Source organism: Syngnathoides biaculeatus, chromosome 20 (genome assembly GCF_019802595.1).
Source record: "Syngnathoides biaculeatus isolate LvHL_M chromosome 20, ASM1980259v1, whole genome shotgun sequence".
NCBI lineage: Eukaryota > Metazoa > Chordata > Actinopteri > Syngnathiformes > Syngnathidae > Syngnathoides > Syngnathoides biaculeatus.
Window position 1 is genome coordinate 12,405,719 of NC_084659.1, and position 25,123 is coordinate 12,430,841.

General features: G+C 43.3%; 1 protein-coding gene across 1 annotated transcript in view; it reads left to right on the forward strand.

The window, feature by feature from the left end:
• The window catches only part of LOC133493978 (zinc finger protein 658-like), a 36,371-nt gene that overhangs the window by 3,300 nt on the left and 7,948 nt on the right, over positions 1 to 25,123 (forward strand). The window contains exons 3-4 of the mRNA XM_061807993.1: positions 4,868 to 6,126; positions 15,193 to 15,340. Of these exons, the coding sequence (XP_061663977.1) occupies positions 4,868 to 6,126; positions 15,193 to 15,340 (1,407 nt within the window). The remainder of the gene's footprint in view (positions 1 to 4,867; positions 6,127 to 15,192; positions 15,341 to 25,123) is intronic.

The window sequence follows — 25,123 nt, forward strand, 5'->3', positions numbered from 1 at the left end:
CGTAATTTTAGTATTTCGACCCTTGGTGACAAACTCATTTTTGTCGCCGGACAAATTGGAGTTACGATTTCCCTCGGTGGGCCGTTAATCACCTCGTATTGTTTAATATTCACAACACGATTGTAAACGAATAATCTATTCTGAAATCATAAGTCGAGAATTCTGTTACTGTTGGTAACAGCAACAAAAATGCTTGCAATAGTTTAAGATTATTTATTACAAATGACAATTTAAAATTTCGGTACGGATTTTAGCGAGGATCACATGAGTCGATTCACGTCATTTTTCTACCGAGGGCCACATAAAATGACGTGGCGGGCTGTATCTGGCCCTCAGGCCTTGAGTTTGACACCTGTGGTTTAGACCCTTTTGCTCAGTATTTAGGAGTGGTTCAGAAGCCACGCCCTTGTTATTTTAGCTGTGTGCTCAGGGTCTTGTTGGTAGGTGAACCTCTGGTCCAGTCTGAGGTCCCGAGTACTCTAGAGATGGGATGAGCAAGGCTGGACCACGGCCGAACGGTTTCATCTCTGACACCTGTCGCCGGTCACAGCTGTGTCACATGAGGCACTGTGATTAGACGATGTATTTAAGTTTTTTGTCACTGGTTTTTGCCAGTTCGGTTTCCCTCATCCAGGGTTACTCCGCCACTGCGCCATTGTAGCCCAGTCTCACTTTTGGTTCTTCTCATAGTTGTTTCTTGTGTTTTGGATCCTGCCTTCTTGGACTGTGTTGTCGTGCACAACTTTCGTTTATAATAAAACCGACTGAACATCATGTCCTCGTCTTGCAGTCCTGCATTTGGATCCGCCTGCCCGTGCACCGTTGGTTTGTGACGAGAAGGTTTTGGGGATTATGGTGGCCCATTTTTTTTTTTTTTCTTTATTGTAACCTCGTCCAGAATTTTGTCTCTGAGCTCTTCAGGCAGTTCCTTTGACCTTGTGATTCTTATTTGCCTTGACATGCACCGTCCACTGCTTGGTCTTAATTAGACAGGGTTTACGTAGGCCCGGGTTAAAAATATGAGTGTCACAGCAAAGATTATGAATTTGATTGCTACAGTCGCATTCAGAAATATTGGTAACAATGCGGTGCCAATATTTTTTTATCTATGACTGTATTAAAAAAACGTTACGATAGTTACTGTATTGCAGCGGATTTTTCTTCTTCTTCCTATTGGGCGCCGCGGAGGAAACTTTCGCAAGGGCGTAATGCTTATGTGGTATTGTAACTATGTAATCAAACAAAGTTATGCCTAAAAAAAGGGAGCGTTTATGTACGAGAGTCAACAGTGTGAGACAAGGGAAGTTGCTGGGTGAGGCTGCCATGATGCGCAGCCAATCAGCTCACGAGATGAAGCCACTTGTGCTTCATTGGTCAATGTGGCGCCGGGAACCAATCGCGCACCTTGTATCGACGCGTCTTTCTCCGAAATGCCGATTTATTTTTTTATTTTTAAATGAATAAAAACCCTGGCACGGTGCCACATCTGGTTAGATCGTTAGCCCTGTTTCCAGGTGGCCCGTGATTGGCTGGCAACCAGTTCAGGGTGTACCCCGCCTCCTGCCCGATGATATCTGGAATGGGCTCCAGCAGTCCTGCGACCCTGGTGAGGATAAGCGTCTCAGAAATGGTTGTGCGATGTGTCGCCTCAGTCGAAGACGACCTGTCCGGGTGACCCCTGCCTCCTGCCCGACGTTAGCTGGGATGGGCTCCGGCACGCCCGTGACTCTTGTGAGGATAAGCGGCTCAGTAAATGGTTGTCCGATGTCGCCTCAGTCAAAGGCGACCAGTCCAGGATATCCTACGCCTCATTCCCGAAGTTACTTGGGATGGGCTCCAACACTCCCGTGACCCTTGTGAGGATAACCGGCTCAAAAATGGTTGTGGGATGTCTCCTCAGTCAAAGTTGACCAGTCCAGGGTGTCCCCGTCCTCCTGCTCGAAGTTAGCTGGAATGGTCTCGAGTTTTTCCGCAACCCTTGTAAGGATAAGCAGCTCAGAAAATGGTTGTGTGATGTCGAATCAGTCAAAGGCAACCAGTCCAGGATATCCAATGGCTCCTGGCCGAAGTTAGCTGGGATGGGCTGGAGCATTCCTGCGACCATTGTGAGGATAAGCAGTTCGGAAAATGGTTGTGCAACGTGTCGCCTCAGTCAAAGGCGACAAGTCCAGGTTGTCCCACAACTCCTGCCCGAAGTTAGCAGGGATGGGCTGTGGCACTCCTACGACCCTTGTGAGGATAAGCGGCTCAGAAAATGGTTGTGTGATGTGTTGCCTTAGTCATAGGCCCTGGCACTCCTGTGACCCTTGTGAGGATAAGCGGCTCAGAAACTGGATGGATGGATTAAAAACCTGTGAAGCACCGAAGACGCAAAATGTAAAGTGAGAGAGGGAACCACCAACGTAGGGGGCCGTCTCATCCAACCCCGCAGCACTGACCCCGGGATCCCCCGCAAACCAAGAAGCAACAAAAACTCCACAAAAGCCCCCCTGGCCTGTAGAGGACCCCAAAGTCACAGTACTCTTAACTCGAGTATAATTTTCGCCAACTCCAGGATACGGGCTGGCTGCCTTTACAGTAGCAATAGAAGTGGTAGTACATACATGCAAATTAGTCACCTTTTGGCAAAATTCAAAGATTTCGACACAGAAATTGGTATTTAATTTGCCCAGAGAAAACCCACGCAGGCACGGGGAAAACATGCAAACTCCACACAGGCGGGGGCCGGGATTGAACCCGGTACCTCACAACTGCGAGGCCAACGCTTACCAGCCTTCATTTCATTTGAATTTTATTTTCCATCCATCCATTTTCTTAGCCGCTTATCCTCAAGAGGGTTGCGGGGAGTACTGGAACCTATCCCAGCTGTCAATGGGCAGGAGTCGGGGTAAACCCTGAACTGGTTGCCAGCCAATCACAAGGCATATTTTATTTTATTTTATTTTATAAATCACCTTTTTCACCCCTTTGGTGTTTACGTGTCTCATTGTAGTAGTGATGGTACTGCTTGAAATATTAGTGGTGGTGGTGGTACAGGTAGTACTACAATAGTAGCAGTGGTAGTACTAGTAAAGGTTGTAGCATTAGAAGTAGTAGTAGTTACAGTAATAGTGGTACTCAAGTAGTAATGGTAGTTGCAATAGCGGTTGTACTAGTTATTGTTGTAGTTTGTAGTAGCACAACACAGCCGATAGTGGCAGTGATAAACAATTGTTTATGGCACACTCAGCCGCGAGCGACGTCAACGCCGTAAAGCGGCCCGCCTGTTGTTCATCGTGGACGGCTATGAACAAGGCCCTAAAGCAGCCCAGCTCGGCTCCGTGATAAGCCACCTCGACGGCGAAAATTAGCCACCCCGGCCGAGGCGCCGCGTCCGCCGGTCATGGCTACGGCGAAGGCTGCCGCGTTGGGCTCGTGGACGGTAGCGGCTATGAACAACGCTGCCCGCAATGGCGCACTCAGCCGCGTGCCGACGCCAACGCCTGGCTTGGCGGCGAAATTGAGCCACCTTGGCCGAAAAGGCCGGCTACCGGCTCGGCTGAAAAGGCCGGCTGCCGGCTTGGCATTTTGTCGGCCGGGTTGGCTCGTCTCCGCCACGGAAGTGGATCGGACGGGGAGGCGGTTTGGCCATGATCGCATATCATCTGAATATGGCTCAAAATATTCGTGTAATATTGCCCCGGTAACTTCACTTGGTTGTGTGATATTCAATTGACCCCTCCGTGGATATTGCGCAGTCCGCGTCACTGACCAATCAGAGGCCAGTGATCTGCATAAACCAAAGCCCGATTTTGCTCCCGCCATTTTCTCAGACAACATTGCATGGTCCAGTATAGGTTTTGTTAGCGTTTTATCGCGTATTTGGGTTATTTAACAAAAAATATGGTTAAGAGGTGTAGTCACGGACTTTGTAATAGTGACGACAGGTATCCTGAAAGGCTAGTTGGTGGAGTTCCATTTGTACCCTTTCCAAAACCGAAGACCCGGTACGAAAAATGCCTTTGATGGATCAAACTCTGTGGAAGACCGCATCATCAACTAAATCCATCTAATATCAACCGGAACAGATATGTTTGCACGAAGGTATGCCCTATATTTGATTTTCAATACATGTCTCATATAAATGAATTTGAAGTTCTTCGCTAGCATAACACTGCTGCGTGTGAACGATTGACACACTTATTCTTTGTTGAGCGATATTTAGCGATGATCGGACTGCACAAACGTATTGATTTCTTGCTGGCTCGCGGCCGAAGCTTAACCAGACTGTGTTTGCACGAAGATATGCCCTAAATTTGATTTTTAATACATGTCTCGTATAAATGAATGAGACGTTCATCGCTAGCGTAACATTGCTACGTGTGAATGATTGAATAAAATCAGAAGCATGGCGTCTCTCTCAGTTAAGAATGTATTGTATTGTATTTGCCATTTTTATTAATGTTTGTCTTACGTGAGCGCACGTGGCGTGACGTCACTTCAGGAGGCGTGGTTAAGTGCCCTGTACGGAGGGGTCAATTCTTCGAAAAGAGCTTCCGGGTCAGAAGGGGTGTGTTCGTCTCCCATAGTCGGTCCACTGTGTGTTTTTATTGGCGAATGTCCGGGTGACATCACGGGCATGGGATGCAGCCAATATGGCGAGAACTTGGACGTCGTCGAATGACACTTCCGCAACTTTGCGCATAGATGACGCGCTCTCCGCTCATATTTATTTTTTCCTGTTGACATTGAAGTGAATAATGTTATATGTATTTTTCATTCCAATATCTATTTTAGAATGTTTATAGGGATGACACTTGACCTTTAAGGAGGGATGTTATTAAATTATATTCGACCCACGTGTGTGTCGTCGTCTTGTGTCTTGCAGATGTCAGCAAAGATTTTCGTCCTCATTGGCTGAAGCCGGAGTCCCTGAACATGAAAGAGGAAGCGGAGGACAAAGAAGTGTGTCACATGAAAGAGGAAGAAGACTTGAAGCCCCACCACATCAAAGAGGAGGAGGAAGCCTTCCTTCGCGTTAAACAGGAAGAGGAGGAGGAAGTCATTCGGGTTCCTTTGACTGGTGTCTCTTTGAAGAGTGAAGATGAAGGTCAAAGTGAGGAGAGCAGGGGGGCGGAGCCTCCAAGCAGGAGCTCAAGTCAACAGATGACAACAAACGGCGATGGAGACCACCGTGGAGGATCACAACCCGACGGACTCTTCGCTCCGCTATCAGATAGCGACGACATGACGTCGCACTCTCCTCACACCGACGATGATGATAAACAGTCTGACGGTGATAAGACGTGCAACACCGACAACAAACGATGGAAATGTTCACAATGCGGGAAAACGTTTCCTTATAAGGGCAAGTTGAAGCAGCACATTAGGACACACACGGGAGAGAAACCGTTTGCCTGCCTGGATTGTGGCCAACGATTCTCCCAGAAGGTCAGTTTGAGTCGTCACGCAAGAACGCACACCGGAGAGAAACCTTTCGCCTGCTCGGTTTGCGGACAGAAATTCTCGAATAAGGGAAACGTGACAAGACACGCGAGAACCCACACGGTCGCAAAATGCTTTACCTGCTCAATTTGCGGGCTAAGTTTCACCAAGAAGGACAACCTGACGAGTCACGCGAGGACCCACAGCGGCGAGAAACCTTTCGCCTGCTCGGTTTGCGGTCAACGATTCTCTTTGAAGGGAACCTTGAAAAAACACGCAAGAACGCACACAGGCGAGAAACCGTTTTCCTGCTCGGTTTGCGGCCAAAGATTCTCGCAAAAGGAAACATTAAAACACCACGCACGAACACACACTGGGGAGAAACCATTTTTCTGCCTCGTTTGTGGCAAAAGATTTTTCGCGAAGGGAGACTTGAAACGGCACGCGAGAACGCACACGGGTGAGAAACCGTTTCCCTGCGCGGATTGCGGACAAAGATTCTCTCAGAAGGGAACCTTAAAAAATCACATGAGAACGCACACTGGTGAGAAGCCGTTTACGTGCTCAGTTTGTGGTCAGAGCTTCTCCCGGCACAACTACGTGAAGAAACACAAGTGCGCTGGGAAGAATAGCGGCGGCGATCAATTGAACTTTAACCTCTCACCCGAACGGGCTTCTTCACTTCCCGCCGCAAGAATGATAGTATTCTATGTCACGTAAATCTACGTTAATGGTGAGATTATTGAGACTTAATAATTTAGCGATTGTGGATCGAACATAATTTTGGGCTGCTTGCTGTTATTCGTTTATACAATAATATATAACAACAATATAAGGTGTACCAACTTCAATAAATCCAGTGCTTAGAAGCTAAAGTAAGATGCTTTTTTAATTTTAATAAATACAGTCATTATTTCCTGAAAAGTTGTCATTTTGGAGGTAAAGGGATGACCTAAATACTCTCTGGTTGGATGAAATATTAATTGATAAATTGAATTATTTTGTTCTACGTTTCGGTTTTACAGCAAATTTCAACTGTGAGCGACAAATAAATGAGCTTGAAGCAAGCATGATGTGCCTCCTGTGCGGAAATCGCTGTGTCATGATCTGTGTTTTTCTGGTTTACAGTGAAGAAAATAAGTATTTGAACACCCTGCTGTATTGCAGGTTCTCCCATTTAGAAATCAGGGAGGGGTCTGAAATTTTCATCGTAGGTGGATAATCTAAAAAGAAAAATTCAGAAATCACAATGTATGATTTTTTTTTGTAACGATTTATTGGTGTGATACAGTTGCAAATAAGTATTTGAACACCTGAGAATTCTAATGTTAATATTTGGTACAGTAGCCTTTGTTTGCAATTACAGAGGTCAAACGTGTCCTGTATTTGTTCACCAGGTTTGCACACACTGCAGGAGGGATTTTGGCCCACTCCTCCACACAGATCTTCTCTAAATCAGACGGGTTTCTGGGCTGTTACTGAGAAAAACAGTTTCAGCTCCCTCCAAAGATTTTCTCTTGGGTTTCGGTCTGGAGACTGGCTAGGCCACGCCAGAACCTTGACATGCTTCTTCCGGAGCCACTCCTGGGTTTTCCTGGCTGTGTGCTTCGGGTCATTCTTATGTTGAAAGACCCAGCCAAGACCCATCTTCAATGCTCTGAGTGAGGGAAAGAGGTTGTTCCCCAAAATATCACAATACGTGGCCGTGGTCACCCTCTCCTGTCCCATGTTCAGAAAAACACCCCCAAAGCATGATGCTACCACCCCCATGCTTCACAGTAGGGATGGTGTTCTTGGGATGGAACTCATCATTCATCTTCCTCCTAACACAGTTACTGGAATTATGGCCAAAAGGTTCCATTTTGGTCTCATCTCACTACAAAACGTTCTCCCATGACTCCTCTCTTATCATCCAAATGGTCATTGTAAACTTAAGACGGGCCTTGACATGTGCCGGTTAAAGGAGGGGAATCTTCCGTGCTATGCAAGATTTCAAACCATGACCAACAGTCACCTTGGAAACGGTGGTCCCAGCTCTTTTCGGGTCATTGATCAAGTCCTGTCGTGTAGTCCTGGGCTGATTGACCTTTCTAAGGATCATTGAGACCCCACGAGGCGATTCCTTGCATGGCGCTCCACTCCGATTGAGATTGACCGTCATGGACGTGCACCTTCGATGAAAATTTCAGACCCCTCCATGATTTCTAAGTGGGAGAACTTGCAATTTAGCAGGGTGTTCAAATACTTTTTTTTTTCACTGTAGACAAGGGGTCCCCAACCACCGGGCCCCGGCCTAGTACTGGTCTGTTGATCATTTTGTACCGGGCTGCAAAGAATGAATAATAAATGATTAAATTGTTTTTTTTTTTCTTTTTCTAGGTGTCTTATTTTGAAAGACAACCACTTTCGCTTTGGCCTCATTTCCGTGCTTGATTCTTTGGTGTCTTTTTCTTGCCTCGACAATCCAAGCTAGCCCTCGTAAAATGAGCCAGAAACAGTTCACTGGGGAGTTTCTTCTGAAAGAGTCTAGAGCTCATGCATGTGACGTCACCATTTTCACTGCGCCATATTGCAGGTCACAAAGAGCTGCTCGACAGTCTGGGGGAAATTGAACCTGTTCGATAATTAATCTCGATGGATGGTGCCCAACCAAAATACACACACGCCTGTGTAGCGATCACTTAACTTCAGGTAGGAATTATTCTTCTCAATCTCAAATTACCAAGAACTATTTCTAATGCCAAATTCGCTCATCTGAGAACATTGCGTTTAAAAAAACAACAACAAAAAAAACGACAGTCTCCAACGTACGCGAAGAGTGTTGTGGCAACATGTTAATCTTCGGTAAATCTCTTTTTCCTTTTTTTCGGATTGTTCTCAAAAGAGTCCAATGCGTATTTAAAAAAAAGAAAATAAACCGTCGGTCACACAGAGGTTTACCGAAGTTCAAAGTGTGGCCGCAACGCGCTTCTGTGTACGGGGGCTGAAGCTGTTCCAGTTGATATTAGATTAGCGGAGAACGTCTCATTCATTTATACGAGACGTGTATTAAAAATCAAATATAAGGCATACCTTCGTGCAAACACATGTGTTCCGGTTGATATTAGATGGATTTAGTTGATGATGCGGTCTTCCACAAAGTTTGATCCATCGAAGACATTTTTCGTACTGGGTCTTCGGTTTTGGAAAGGGTACGAATGGAACTCCACCAACTAGCCTTTCAGGATACCTGTCGTCACTATTACAAAGTCCGTGACTACACCTCTTAACCATATTTTTTGTTAAATAACCCAAATACGCGATAAAACGCCAACAAAAGCTATACTGGACTATGCAATGTTGTCTGAAGGAACGCCGGGTCCCAAAAAGGGGCGTGGTTCATGCAGATCTCTGGCCTCTGATTGGTCAGCGACACGGATGCCACAATTTCTACGGGGAGGGCGGGGGGTCAATTACGCATTGGACTCATTTGAGAACAATGCATAATTTAAAAAAAAAAACGTTTGTAACGCTGAAATTTACGTGTGGCCGCGATATGCTTTGCGTACGGAGGAGCATTTTTTTTTCCAATAAGTTTTTGTTTTTTTTCCAATCATAGATAATGAATGCGAGTTCGTGTAAAACCAGGAGTCATTTATTTAAATTCTGCTATTTGTACTGAAAAAAATCTGAGCGACTCCATCGCTATGTGGGATTTATTCTTGATTAAGAACAGATCCAGCAACGAAATATTTGCATGCGTCTAGTCTTTTCTACGCTTTCAAACTTTTCCGTGTAAATCTCGACGACTTCCAAGTTGTCCAAGACAAGCGGAAGCGGGTTAACAGTCCGATTTCCAGTCGGCGAAAACGTCGACTTCGGAATTAAATATGGGTCCTCGATGCCGAGTTTATCTCATTTTTCCACGTGCCGTCGTTTATTTTCACCTTCTAAATGTCCGACGGTATCGCACAAGGCTCTGGGCCTCGTGCTACGAGACATATTTCTGTGTCAAGGGGCAATTTAGAGTGTTCAAATTAGTGTTTCATCTATTCGTGTTTGGTCACACAAAAATGCTTGTGATATCCCAACGTTATCATTTATGATATGACAATTAGGAAATTTGGTCCAGATTTTGACATGAATCATGGAAATTGACACTCCAGATTTGGCTTTGCGGGCCACATAAAATCATGCCCGTCTGGCCCCCGCTCCTTGAGTTTGACACCTGTGTTGTACACCATTCTACATCCTGAATTCAAGTGAGTGAGAAAATAATCAAGATCACCTCAATGTCGTCTCTTTCTGTCCTTTCGGGTTCTGTTAAAATGATCTAGCCCACAGGTGTCAAAGTCTAGGTCCGGGGGCCCAGATCCGGCCCTCTGGATGATATTTATGTGGCCCACAGAGAGAGACTTGTGTGTCAACTTCCATGATTCTTTATTTTGTACCAAAATGTCAAATTGTCATGTCATAAATGATAATCCTGAGATATTACAAGTATTGTTGTATTCGCAAAAATAAAGAACAGATTGTATCTATACCAGTGGCACGCTGGAACAACTGGTCAAGTGTTAAACTCACAGTTCTGAGGACCCGGGTTCTATCCTGGCCCCACCTGTATAGAGTTTGCATGTTCTCCTGTACCTGTGTGGGTTTTCTCCGGGCACTGCGGTTCTCCCCACATCCCAAAAACATGCACCATTGATTGGACACTCTAAATTGACCCTCGGTGTGATTGTGAGTGCAACTGTTTGTCTCGATGTCCCCTGTGATTGGCTGGGAACCAGTTCAGGGTGTACCCCGCCTCCTGCCTGTTCACAGCTGGGATGGGCTCCAGCACTCCCCATGACCCTCGTGAGGATCAGTGGCAAAAAAAACGGATGTATACATATATATAAAACTACTACTTACTCACTTCCTGTAGCACACTCTGAGCCAGAGTTCTCAAAAACAGACGTTAAGAAGTCACACACCACTGAAGTCACGTGAGAATTGACTTAACCAAAACACGTGTATTTGTCTTCTGAAACCATAAAAACATTTAATTGCCTCATTATAGTTACACATGAAATTTATGAACAAGTTTTGGAATCAGAAATCAAGCAAAAATCCCAAAAGTTGATTCAGATGATTTGTCTTCACGGGGCACATAAAATCATATGGCGGGCCGGATCTGGCCCCCGGGCCTTGAGTTGGACACCTGTGGCATAGCACATTTCATACACAATGTGCTTTATATGATTAAAAGTATTCAAATAAATAAATAAACATTAACAACAAAAAGTACAAATAACACAGCTTTTAGTGCATGAAATATCACCACAAAGTAGAAGTACTCTAAAAAGGATGAAGAAAAAGTTTAAATCTGGATATGAAAACATACTTCGGGCTGGGTTTGTATTCCGTGAGCATTTCTTTCATGTATTCATGAATTATTAAAGATGAAGTGGAGCAGGAGGATGTCACCATGTTCAGTAATTTCATTCGAAATTACAAGTAAACTTGTAAAGTTTATGAATTCATTACTCATCTTTCACGTTTTTACTTTGCTGAAAACCTGACAATTATTGAAAATTTCAAATTTTGTATCTGAGAATATTACTTCAGACCGATATGAAATGTTGGCCAACTGAAATGTATTAAAATGAGAAGTATACTCCCACTTATTCTCTATTAGGAACTATTGTAATATATTTTTATTTTACTTGTTACTAATTTATTGTACGTAATCTATCAATTTGCCAGTGACCATTTCTTAAATGCCCGGTAGGGGTCACTGATAGTTCACTTTTTGTCTAAAATGCATACCAACACCTTGGAAGAGCGTCATTATCCAATACACAAGTACTGGATATCGTACAATGTAGTAAACCTCCTGATCTACGGTGGCGTGGAAGTGCAAAACAATATGAAAATTGTGAAGCACTTTAACATTTCACGAATACCAATAATATGAAAATGAAACACGACAACCAAACAGTATTGTATTGGACTTTCAGGCCACCGTAGTGATCGGCCCCCAAAATCCTGATCGTGTAAAGCCTATAAATTAATTGAGAATTCAAAAAATGAACTAGAAAATGATTAATGACTTTGCTGTCGTTTTTTTTCGTGTAGCAAATTGTGTTAGCGGCTAACAAGACAAGCTAACTACGCCGAGCAACTTCAACCGTGCACCACCAAGATGATGAAATAATGTTTTGGTATTTCAACGTATTCTGGTGTATCGATGGTTCAATCACTTCACAACTAATTTGATAATAAATAATTCCTGGAACGACCTTGGTAACTTAAATAAAAAATAAAAAAGTGCACGGAAGTAGCTCTGTAGCGGAAGTTGCTGGCAACGACGTCGGCAGCGCATGCGCGAGGTTCGATTGAACTGTTTTTTGGGATCATAAAGTTTATGCTTAAAATATACTTAACAAAAAAGAATATTAAAAAAAACTTTAGGGGTAATAAAGAAAAAACGTGGTCGATTCCAGGTGGTCGGAGGCGAGGATGGATTTGCGTGACGAGTCTCACAAATATGGCGAGCTAGATAAGACGCCATTTTGAGTTTTGTGCGGACGATGACTCGAAACAAGGAAGGGCAACGTCGTCAACGGATTTCACGCGTGTGGACGGCAACAAAAGCAAACGCCCGAGGTCGCCGATACATCCTGGCATTGTGCTGCATACCGTTGCGTACACCGAAAACTCCCTAAATTCAAGACAAGGGAGGAGCGAGTCCCATTTCCCATCTACGATTATTGTTTTTTTTTATATATTGTGTACTGATGACAAATATTCTAATGTTGACAAAACACTAACTCTCATAAACTTCATTTGAAAAAAATAGCAAGTTACAACTCAATTTAAATCTCCATACGTTGTCTTTTACCGGAGTATCGACCTTTTCAATATGGCCGCCAAGAGGCACGTTAGTCAACAGATCTCTCCATAATTCTCCCGTATCATGTCTTCTGATCTATGGAAGGCAGTCACGACACTCGCCTCAGACTTAGCTACGGTCCCGAATTCTGAATTTGTCTCAAACTTGTCGAATCCTTGTCACAGTAAGCCCCTTATATTACTTTACTGGACCAAAACAACATTGGTTCAATCCTGGTGTTCGGTTATAGTCTTTTAGGTGTACGTCGAAGTTTCTCGGCCTAATTTAGCTTCGTATGCTAACAATGAGACCCGTTTTTCGAGAAGTCAACACTTCGCTAAACAGAAATCCAGTCCGAGCCGAGTATTATTTTCCCGTTTGGATCGACACGAATATCTAATATTAACTCTTGAATATGAAAACAATAAGTAGCTCTCATCTATCAGTTATATTCGTCAGAGGTACTGAAATAATAGTCGTAACACAATTTCTCAAGTCTTTTATAACATATGTTTAATTTATTAATCTGTTTAAGTTCTCATTTTATCTCACGGGTTCATAAGTTGTCTCATATGTCTCATTATTCATAAATACTTGTTGTACTTTTGTTTAACCCAGTGGCTCCAAACCATTTGTTTACTCCCAGAGGATTTTTGTCATTTTTGCCCCCTCGCGTATACATATTTCTATACATATAGAAGTTAACACAACTGCTTATTGAATAAAAATAATTTTATTTCATCTCCTTAATTTAAACTTTTAATTGTCTAGTATGGTATTCTTTTGAATTGAAATTATTAAAAATAAAATGCTGCCTTGAAAATAAGTCTTCTAAATAAATAATCCTGCTTTTGTTATATATTATTCTTTTCATGTTTATCAAAAATCCAGAGCACCTGGACACTTCAGCCATTTATCCATACTAAAACTGAAGAGAAGATTGGAATATCGTGAAAAAGCACATCATCATTCCATTTAAAAAGTGAAACTTTCATATATTATAGATTGCGGGTCTACACTTTAAATAATTTCCTGTATTTTATTTTATTTTTTTACGTAATTTGGGCTTCCAGCAAATAAAACCCACGAAATCAAGCATTTAAAAAACTGTGAAGAAAGCACCATCAGGCCACAATCAGGTCGTTGTTGTCGTCAACGTTATGATTTATGATATATGACATTTTTGTTGACATGTGGTTTGCCTTCGTGGGCCACATAAAATCATGCGGCGGGCCGGATCTGGCCCCCGGGCCTGTGGTTTATTCCCGAACGTCCAGGAAGTGAGCAAATGCGGGCCGATTGCGAAGATCAAAACATTTGCAAAAAGATCAAAATATGAAATCTTAAGTACCAAATACAAGGGGTCACATACAAGAGTATTTACAGTGTGTACACCTTCCAATTTAATTCAGTTGTCGATAAATTAGCATACGGTAGAAAAGTGTATTTATTTTGTTACGCAACTATAATACAAACTTACTAAACGCTTGGGAAATACATGCAAATTCCTTGCCTGGAGTTTGCTTGTTCTGACTGTGCTTTCTTTGGGTCAACAAAGGGTCTGAATACTTATGGCTGTGTGATATTTCCATTATTCTTTTTTTTTCCATCTGCCAAAATGTCAATAATTCATTTTTTTTTTCAATGTGGGGTTCTGTGTCTATGTTCATGAAGAATGAAGAAAATGGCTGCAATATAACAAAGTGGAGAAATTGTAGGGAGGATCTGAATACTTTCCGTACCCACTGCATATAAATAGTAAATAAAATGGGACCTAGTAGAGACCCTTGGGGCATACCATTTTGAATAGGTAAAGGGTTTAACATTAAAAATATAATCCTGTGAAAAAATCAACATTTTTAATAAATGAATAAATATTTTTGAATAAATGTATTATTAGATAAATATTAATAATGACTAATTGTAGTAGTATATTATTATTATTATTTATTGAAATGAAATAAATTTGAATAAATCTGATTTCTTTTTTTTTCAACTAACTTGAAGAAAATGGCTGCAATATAACAAAGTGGAGAAATTGTAGGGAGGATCTGAATACTTTCTGTACCCACTGTGTGTAAATAGTGAATAAAACGGGACCTAGTAGAGACCCATGGAGGATACCATTTTGAATAGGTAAGGGGTTTGAACATTAAAAATGTAATCTGAGAAATAATCAACATTTTGAATAAATGTATTTATGATTATTATTATATTTTTACATTATATAATAACTATTATTGTTGTTATTTATTTATTTATATTAAATAAATTAGAAATTTGAATAAATCATCTTTTTTTTTCCCACCACTAACTTTATCAGATTATAGTTTTTAAAAAACTTGAAAATTTTAAAATTCTGAATACATAATGCCGGTACCTGTATCCGTGAAAACTTTTCCAAGCATGCGTCCACCTACCCCTTTGCAATGTGCTCGCCCACCCCCCGAGTCGTGAAAAACTGGTTCAACTCACAACGTCCAAATCTTTCTACCGGAATTTCCGGCCTACAAGCCGCAACTTTTTTCACACGCTTTCAACCCTGCAGTTTATGCGGTGATGCAGCTAATTGTTGCATTTTTCTAACGGCCGCAAGGGGGGCGGAAAAGGTTAAAATGAGACCGGTGGAATATATGTGCCGAGGAAGTGGCTTTTACCGGCCCTGTTAGCGCTAGCGCTGCGCTAGTTATAAACTCTTTCTGTCTACCGTCTTTCTGTGTAAATATCTCGTGTTTGACTGTGGGTTTCAAAGTGGGCACTTGCAGCTTTCACACAGTTGTGGGTTATCTGTGCACGTAATGGTTTTTACTCTTTACAAATGTACTGGGTGAGGCTAAAACCAGGTGCGCTCTGTAGGCCGCGGAGCACGGTAATTGTTTCATCTATCCAATTTTTGCTTTTCTCCAACGTAGAGCGTAAAGTGTCGTGATCGTCATGTGAAAATGTGTGCGAGAAGGACAGCAGAGTATGAGGAGGAACTTTGTGGACCACAAGATCCACAACGTCAACTAATGGATGCTGTTTTCAGTCTGCAGCCTCGAACTGCGCTCCGCACAGCAGGTTGGTTCACTTCTCTCTGACTTGTTTAAAGGGTCACTGTCATGAAGTGCATGATGTTTAGTATGTTGTTAATGAAAAAACGGCAGCTAGCTTTGACCCATCCGTTTCTTCACCACAAAACATGATTTTGACGTGTATGGCTTTTTGTAACTCCCGCCATTAAAATCCTCTTGAGGGATTTGTTTTGGAGAAGAAGCAGGAAGTGACGTACAGGGCAGTAGCGTACTCAGGCGGACTCGTTTCTTTCTATTAGTTTTACCTGCGAGAAGGTAGCTCATTGTTCCTTTGTGTTAGCCAAAATGCCGGCTCGTTGCATTGCTGGTTATTGCTCGAATACTTGGGAGGAAGGATTCGCTCTTCATACCTTTCCAAAAGACCCAGTCTGTCATGAAAAATGGATTGCACGGGTGCAAAGGACAAGAGCTTCATGGGTTCCAAATGACAGGTAGGTGTGTATACAGCTACTAAAAAAGATAATAGTAGGGGAGTGGGGGGGGGCTAATCCGTAAGTCAGGGGTGCTAAATGTGTCAATGTGCCACTCCAGCTGAAGCCCATCTCAGCTGTGGAGGTGGATTGGACGGAGAGGCGGTTTGACCGCGGCGTCGGCGTTGTTTTTATCTCCGCTGTCAAGACCCATCTGTGCGGGGGAGGAACCAAATGCAGAACTCCGGAGACGCAGAGGCAGTTTGGGAAAAGTGTTTATTCGTTCCGAGGTCGGGGATCAGGCAGACGGTCAATTGGAGCAGCGGTGACCAGGACATCAGGCGTAGAGGGCAGGTCAGCGGGCTAGCAGGGATCGGTACACAGGAGATCAGTCAGAGTGAGCAGCAGTATGAAGACCCTCAAGCTTACGGGGTTTGTCGGAGGACAGGCGGAGGTCGGTACACAGGGGTTCGGGATCAGGAACGAGGAAGTGCGAACGAAGCATGGATGGCAACGATCTGGCAAAGCCAGCTTGTCCGCTATATATACTCGGGTTCATTATCACTGACGAGACGCAGGTGTGTAGGGAACCTGGACAGCCAGGGCTGGGTCCGGCAGGACCATGACAATCGCCGCGTGGAGGTGGATCGGACGGTGAAGTGGTTTGGCCGCATGCAATTTGGTCGTGATCCGCATATCATCTAAATATGGCTCGAAACGATAGGGTAACGTTGCCCCATTCACTTCACTCGGTTGTGAGATGTTCTTTGAAAAGAGCTTCCGTGTCAGAAGGGGCGTGTTCGTCTCCCATCGTAGGGTGCACCGTGTGTTTTCATTGGCGAATGTCCGGGTGACATCACGGACAGGGGATGCAGCCAATATGGCGACCACTTGGCTGTCGAATGAGAATCCCGCAACTTTGCGCATGGATGACGCGCTCTCCGCTCATATTTATTTTTTCGTGTAGACATTGAAGTGAATAATATTATATGTATTTTTCATGACAAAATCTATTTTAGAATGTTTATAGGGATGACACTTGACCTTTAAAAAAACAACTCTTACACCTGAAAGAAAAAATTAAGCCGGACAAGAAATGTGACATCATACACAAAATCCGTATTCACATCTCGGAATAAAATGTCAATTGGAGTACACGGAAAAAGAAATAGTAGTAAAGTAAAGCAAATTTATTTGTATATATATATATATATATATATATATATATATATATATATATATATATATTATATTTTATACACACAGTAACTCAATGGGATTTACATGATTAAAGGCATTTGAAAATGAAAGCGATAAAACATTTAAAATGGGATAAAAACAATAAAAATGACGAACAAAATATATATTAAAAAAAAAAGAATTAACACCGCATACAGTGCAAGTAGTTTGATCAAAAAGTGGATATTTTCTAAAAAAGCATAAGAAAAAAAAAGACGAGTTTTCAATGTGGATTTAAAAACTTTCACACTTGGGGCTGACCTCACCTCTGTTGGCAATTTATTCCATTTTCGTGTAGCATAATGGCTAAATGCTGCTTCGCTACGCTTGCTTTGGACTCTGCGATCCACTATTTGATCTGAGTCAGTCGATCTCAGAGCTCTTCTGAGTTTGGATTCAGTAAGCATTTCTTTCATGTATTCAGGACTTAAATCATTTGGTGATTTATAGACCAGTAGCAGAACTTTCAAATCTATTCTAAAGCTGACTGGAAGCCAGTGCAAGGACTTTAGCATTGGAGTTCTATGCTCTGACCGCTTTGTTTTGGTCAGAACGCGAGCTGCACCATTCTGAATGACTTTTTTTTTTTTTTTTTTGGGAGAACAAGACCATTACAGTAGTCAAGTCTACTTCAGATAAAACCACGGATGAGCTTTTCCTGATCTGCTTGACACATACAATGACATGAAACAAAACAAAACCAACACGGGTGTCAAAGTGAAAGCCCGGGGGCCGGACCCGGCCCGCCGCATGATTGAATGTGGCCCGCAAAGGCAAATCTAGTTTGTCAACTTCCATGGTTCTTGTGAAAATCTGTACCAAAAAAAGTCTAATTGTCATATATCAGGCGGCACGGTGGATCAGCTGGTAAAGCGTTGGCCTCACAGTTCTGAGGACCCAGGTTCGATCCTGGCCCCACCAGTGTGGAGTTTGCATGTTCTCCCCGTGCTTGCATGGGTTTCCTCTGGGCACTTCAGTTTCTTCCCACACCCCAAAAACATGCAACATTAATTGGACACTACTAGGTGTGATTTTGAGTGCGGCTGTTTGTCTCCATGTGCCCTACGATTGGCTGGCAACCGGTTCAGGGTGTAACCCTGCCTCCTGCCTGTTGACACCTGGGATAGGCTCCAGCACTCCCCGCGACCCTTGTGAGGATAAGATGCTAAGAAAATGGATGGATATATTAAATAATAATATTAAAAGTGTTGATTTGCTAAAATTCTTCCACTTGTAGGCTCCAGCACGCCTGTGGCACTTGTGAGGATAAGCGGCAAAGAAACTGGATGGATGGATGTCATGTATCATAAATCATAACGGAATATTAAAACCATTTTTGTGATGCCAAACATGAACGATAGTTAAAAAACCCATCCCCCTTTATTTCTGATTCCAATAAATTTCATTTGTAAATATGATGAGGCAATCAAAAATTAAAAAAAAAAATTTCAGTCATAGCGGCCCTCTGAAGGAAACTGTCACTACAACGCGGCCCGTGACAAAAATGACTTTGACGCACCTGACGTAGACCGATCGAAAGCATTTTCAAACGGAATAAAATGACTAAAAATTTGGAAAATGGGAAATGTTCAATCATAAGCATGAGGATAAAAAGTTTTTTTAAACCTTGATTTAAAAACATGGACACTTGGGACTGACTTTAATTCTGTTGGTAAACTAGAATAACAATATAAGACATGATATTGAATACATCCATCCATTTTCTTCATCGCTTATCCTCACGAGGGTCCCCAAGAACGCTGGAGCCTATCCCAGCTGTCAACGGGCAGGAGGCGGGGTACACCCTGAACTGGTTGCCAGCCAAGTGCATATTGAATACATTTAAACATTCATCCATTTTCCGTCCATCTTATCCTCACGAGCACAGGTGTCAAACTCAAGGCCCGAGGGCCAAATCCGGCCGGCCACGTGATTTTTATGTGACCGGCAAAGACAAATCTAGTGTGTCAACTTCCATGAATCTTGTGAAAAATCTGTACCATAATTTGAAATTGTCACGCATCGTAAATGATAATGTTGAGATATTACAAGTATTTATTTATTTTTTTTACCAAACGTGACCAATAGTTGAAAAACCTATTCCCCTTCCAAAACTAGATCATAAACTTCGTGTGTGGATATATGATGAGGAGAACGTGGTGGACAGAGTGACGGAGTTCATGTTTGACCAGGACTTGACCCCTCCGTACAGGGCACTTAACCACGCCTCCTGAAGTGACGTCACGCCACGTGCGCTGACGTAAGACAAACAGTAAAAATGGCAAATACAATACAATACATTCTTAACTGAGAGAGACTCCATGCTTCTGATTTCATTCAAATCAACGATATATTATAGATTCTAAATACAATACATTTTGAACTGAGAGAGACGCCATGCTTCTGATTTTATTCAATCATTCACACGTAGCAATGTTATGCTAGCGGAGAACGTCTCATTCATTTATACGAGACGTGGATTAAAAATCAAATTTAGGGCATATCTTTGTGCAAACACAGTCTGGTTAAGCTTCGGCCGCTAGCCAGCAAGAAATCAATACGTTTGTGCAGTCCGATCATCGCTAAATATCGCTCAACAAAGAATCAGTGTGTCAATCGTTCACACGTAGCAGTGTTATGCTAGCGATGAACGTCTCATTCATTTATACGAGACGTGGATTAAAAATCAAATTTAGGGCATATCTTTGTGCTAACACAGTCTGGTTAAGCTTCTGGCCGCGAGCCAGCAAGAAATCAATACGTTTGTGCAGTCCGATCATCGCTAAATATCGCTCAACAAAGAATAAGTGTGTCAATCGTTCACACGCAGCAGTGTTATGCTAGCGAAGAACTTCGAATTCATTTATACGAGACATGTATTGAAAATCAAATATAGGGCATAGCTTCGTGCAAACATATGTGTTCCGGTTGATATTAGATGGATTTAGTTGATGATGCGGTCTTCCACAAAGTTTGATCCATCGAAGGCATTTTTCGGACTGGGTCTTCGGTTTTGGAAAGGGTACGAATCGAACTCCACCAACTCGCCTTTCGGGATACCTGTCGTCACTATTACAAAGTCCGTGACTACACCTCTTAACCATATTTTTTGTTAAATAACCCAAATACGCGATAAAACGCTAACAAAACCTATACTGGACCATTCAATGGTGTCTGAGAAAATGGCGGGAGCAAAAACGGGCTTTGGTTTATGCAGATCTCTGGCCTCTGATTGGTCAGTGACACGGATTGCGCAATATCCACGGAGGGGTCAATTGACCCCTCCGTGGATATTGGATGAAGCCCGTTTTTGCTCCCGCCATTTTGTATATTGGATAAAGCCCGTTTTTGCTCCCGCCATTTGTAATAGTATTGTATTTAGAGTCTATAATATATCGTTGATTTGAATGAAATCAGAAGCATGGCGTCTGCACGTCTAACAATGTATTGTATTGTATTGTATTTGCCATTTTTTACAAATTGTTTGTCTTATGTCAGCGCACGTGGCGTGACGTCACTTCAGGAGGCGTGGTTAAGTGCCCTGTACGGAGGGGTCAATTGTCGAGGTAGTCGTTCACACGCTCTCACGCGGCATTGATGTTGCTGTCGGACGCGTAGATCGAGATGTCGTCGGCTCACGACGTGAGAGCGACATCGGCGGGCGGCATGGGGATTTTTTGGCATGTATAAATTGAACAGGAGTGGGGATCGAACACCACCCTGAGGCACGCCTATTCGCCCTCTTTTCTAAATGGCCGGGATCGCATTCGACCAAATTGATAGATGGTACATGTTTCGAAGGTCCAAACAAGGCAAAACGTCCAGCAGAAAAGTGACTGCTAACCTGATTCCTAAAATGGCCGCCAAATTATTTCCTGTCAAAATGAATGTCAAAATACAGGCACAAACCTAGTGAACGTGATAAAATGAGAGCCAGAACATGCCCCAGTTGATAGAGTGGTGCCTGTACTTACGAACATCTCTAGTAAAGAAAAGTTCAGGTTACAAAAACGCCTCCGCAGAAAAATATTCTCTCGTTACGAAGAAAATATTCAGGACAGAAAAGGGAAAAAAAATGGCGCTGGATTCCACCCAACGTAAACATCCTGTATCTTGGTTTGTGTGGCGCGATAGAGCTGCTCTCTCATTGGCTGTCACGTACATCTTCCTGGCATCCATTGGCGAGGAGGGACATCAATCTTTATCCCTGATGCACTTCCTGTATCATGATTTCTGTGGTAATATATAGCAGGACCCCCATTGGCTGTCACCCTAGATTCTTCCTGGGATCCCATTGGCTAGGAGGGACGTCACTCTTTACCCATGATGCACTTCCTGTATCTTGGTTTGAACATGGATGGATAGACCTGCTCTCCCATTGGCTATCGTGGTACCATCTTCCTGGCATCCCATTGGCTAGGAGGGTCGTCACTCTTTACCCATGATGCACTTCTTGTATCTTGGTTTGAACATGGATGGATAGACCTGCTCTCCCATTGGCTATCGTGGTACCATCTTCCTGGCATCCCATTGGCTAGAAGGGACGTCACTCTTTACCCATGATGCACTTCTTTTATCTTGGTTTGAACATGGATGGATAGAGCTGCTCTCCCATTGGCTATCGTGGTAGCATCTTCCTGGCATCCCATTGGCTAGAAGGGATGTCAGTCTTTACCCATGATGCACTTCCTGTATCTTGGTTTGAACATGGATGGATAGAGCTGCTCTCCCATTGGCTATCGTGGTAGCATCTTCCTGGCATCCCATTGGCTAGAAGGGATGTCAGTCTTTACCCATGATGCTCTTCCTGTATCTTGGTTTGAACGTGGCGGGATAGAGCTGCCCTCCCAATAGCTATCGCTGTCGCATCTTCGTGGCATCCCATTGGCTAGGAGGGACGTTAGTCTTTTAGCCATGATGCTTTTCTATTTCCTTGGACACTTGAATGTCACTGAATAAAGCTAGCTCACATTAGAAAAGTACAACATTTTTGTTTGTGTTTTTTGGAAGTTTATTCATCTTTCTTCACCATGGGCCCCCAAGAAACTTTAGTGGAATTAAGTTGTTCGTACGTATTTTCTCTCGGCTGTCAAAGTTTGCCTCCGTCCTGTCCCCCACGATGCTGTTTGCTTGTCACTCACCCTTCTCTTCGTATAATCTCCCAACGCCAAAGGTAAATGAACGCCATTTTTTATTATTCTTTACATTATGTACAGTGGTGCCTTGAATTTATCAATTAATCCGTTCCGGAAATAATTTCTTAACCTGAATTTGCAATTTACATGTAAATACCCTAATCCGTTCCAAGCCCTCTCACCCCACTGCTGCCTCCAAAAATAAGTACATAATATAAAGGATAATAATTAAAAAAATATATATATATTTACCTTTGGTGTTGCGCAACAATGCAAAAAATTAGGGCAAGTGACTCAAAAATCCCCGCTGGCATTGGCACAAAGAGTAAGCGTAAGGCGGTCCTTCATTGACTTGTGGCCTGGCAGTTACTTCTCCTCCGGTGTTACAAATGTACACTTTTTCTAAAATTGGCCCGTCTCGTCACAATTGAAAACTTGGTGTGCAACCGAGCTTTCTTCCACTGCCAATTGTTCGAATTTCCAAACAAATTCTTTCGCCGCTTTCTGGTCTGCACACGATGCCTTGCCAGGCCGAAAAACGGAGTGAAATTCAGTCCTCCCACGCGATGCCCTAAACGCCGGGTGTGACTTCTGTTCCGAAGTTCCCTCTTCGCCGTCCTTCTTCAGAAGGTCATAAAAGGTCAAGTGTCATCCCTATAAACATTCAAAACTAGATAGTGAAATGAGAAATACATATAACATTATTCACTTCATTGTCTACACGAAAAAATAATTACGAGAGGAGAGCACGTCATCCATGCGCAAAGTTGCAGAAGTCTCATTTGACATCCAAGTGGTCGCCATATTGGCTGCATTTACTGTCCGTGACGTCACCCCGGACCTTCGCCATTGAAAACACGCTGTGGCCCCTACTGCGGGACACGCCCATTCAGACACGGAAGCTCTATTCGAAGAAGAGAATGTCTCACAATCGAGTCAAGTGTCTGGGGCAATACTATCCTATCGTTTCGGGGCATATTTAGATGATATGCGGATCACTTCTAACAAACAACAGACTCCCCAACAGTATGACAGTATGTAGCGTACTCAGCTGCGAGCGATCACAACGCCGCGGCCCGGGTGCGCCGAGCCAATCACGGCTTCGGCCGGGGTGGCACCGAGCTGGTTCATCGCGGTGCCAAACCGGGCCGCTTTACGGCGTTGTTGTCGCTCGCAGCTGAGTGCGCCATAAACAAAGTGACCAGCGGACATGCTGCCGCGGAGGCGAAAAACTCCCAGAGAGTATCTATGAGCCAGCCTGGCCGAAGCCATGCTTGTCCGCAAGGGACAAGGTGGCATCCTTCGCTCGCAAGCCATCATGCCAGCCTTTGCGGGCGAGCTTACACGGCAGCCTTCACGGGCAAGCCCAACACGGAGGCCGTGCAACGCACACATCGACACATTTAACACCCCTGTCATACGTCATAAGGGAGAGCAGCTCTATCGCGGCACACAAACCAAGATACAGGATGCTTAGGGTTAGTGGAATCCAGCGCCATTTTTTTCCCTTCGTAACCTGGATTTTTCGTTACTAGAGATGTTCTTAAAGCTCCACTGTCATGAAATGCATTATTTTTAGTGTATTATTAAAAAAAAAAAAAAAAAAAAAAAAGGCAGCCGCAATGGACCCATGCGTTTTTTCACCACATAACATGATTTTGCCATATATGGGTTTTTGTCACTCCCGCCACGAAAATCTTCTTGAGGGATTTGTTTTCGAGAAGAAGCAGGAAAGTGTTGTTAGTAGCAGATGCCCATTCAGGCCTCAGGCGGTCTCATATGTTTCTACTAGTTTTGCCTGCTGGATGGTATTTCTTTGTTCCTTCGTGTTAGCCAAAATGCTGGCTTGTTGTATTGCTGGACATTATTCGAACAATCGGGAGGATGGATTCTATTATGTATTATTTTTTTTTAGTAGCTGTATACACACCTACTTGTCATTTGGAACCCATGAAGCTATCGTCCTTTGCACCTATGCAATCCATTTTTCACAACGAACCGGGTCTCTTGCAAACTTACGCAGGTAAATCCATCCTCTTGAGTTTTTCAAGGAATGTCCAGCAATGCAACGAGCCGGCATTTTGGCTAACACAAAGGAACAACGAGCTACCTTCCTGGAGGTAAAACTAATAGAAACCAACGAGTCCACTTGAGGGCAGTCCTGCTGTGTACATCACTTCCTGCTTCAAATCCCTTGAGAGGATTTTCATGGCGGGTTTTACAAAAAGCTGTGTACGTCAAAATTATGTTTTGTGGTGAAAAAACAGATGGGTCCATACCGGCTGCCGTTTTTCCATTAATAACATACTAAAAATCATCCATTTCATGACACTTGAGCTTTAATGTTGCATGTTTTTGGGATGTGGGAGAAAAAGTGCTCGGAGAAAACCCACGCAGACACGGGGAGAACATGCAAACTCCATACAGGCGGGGCCGGGATCGAACCCGGGACCTCAGAACTGTGAGGCCAGCGCTTTACCCAGCTGTTCCACCGTGCCGCCTGGATTTGACTATTCCCACTTAAAATGCACTTATATTTACAAAAAAATCACATGATGAAGCAACTTCCGGAACAAATTTATTTTGTAAGTAGAGGCACCACTGTACAAGGAAATTGTCACCTCTTGTGTGCCACGTGTCCACGGCACCACGGAGGCTGCAATATTTAGTTCTCTTGCTGATGGTTGGGGACTTGACGGCTGGAAGATCGCAGCCTCTGCCTCTGTACCTAATACTTTTTGCTGAGTCTTTCTCCAAACAGGGCGGTCCTCAAAACAAAGTCAAGTTCGAAGTGATCAGCTCTGAGTTTGGAATGTTTGTCAGGCACCACATATCTGACCCTGTTTTTTCCAGTCAATAGAATTTCCCTTTCCACGAGTCATATATTCCTTTTTTCACTTGGAAACCGAATGAACAGGCTGTTTGGCATGCGTGACGGGTCAGCGCCCGACTACAGTGTTGCTCATTAATCGCTAGGATTAGGTT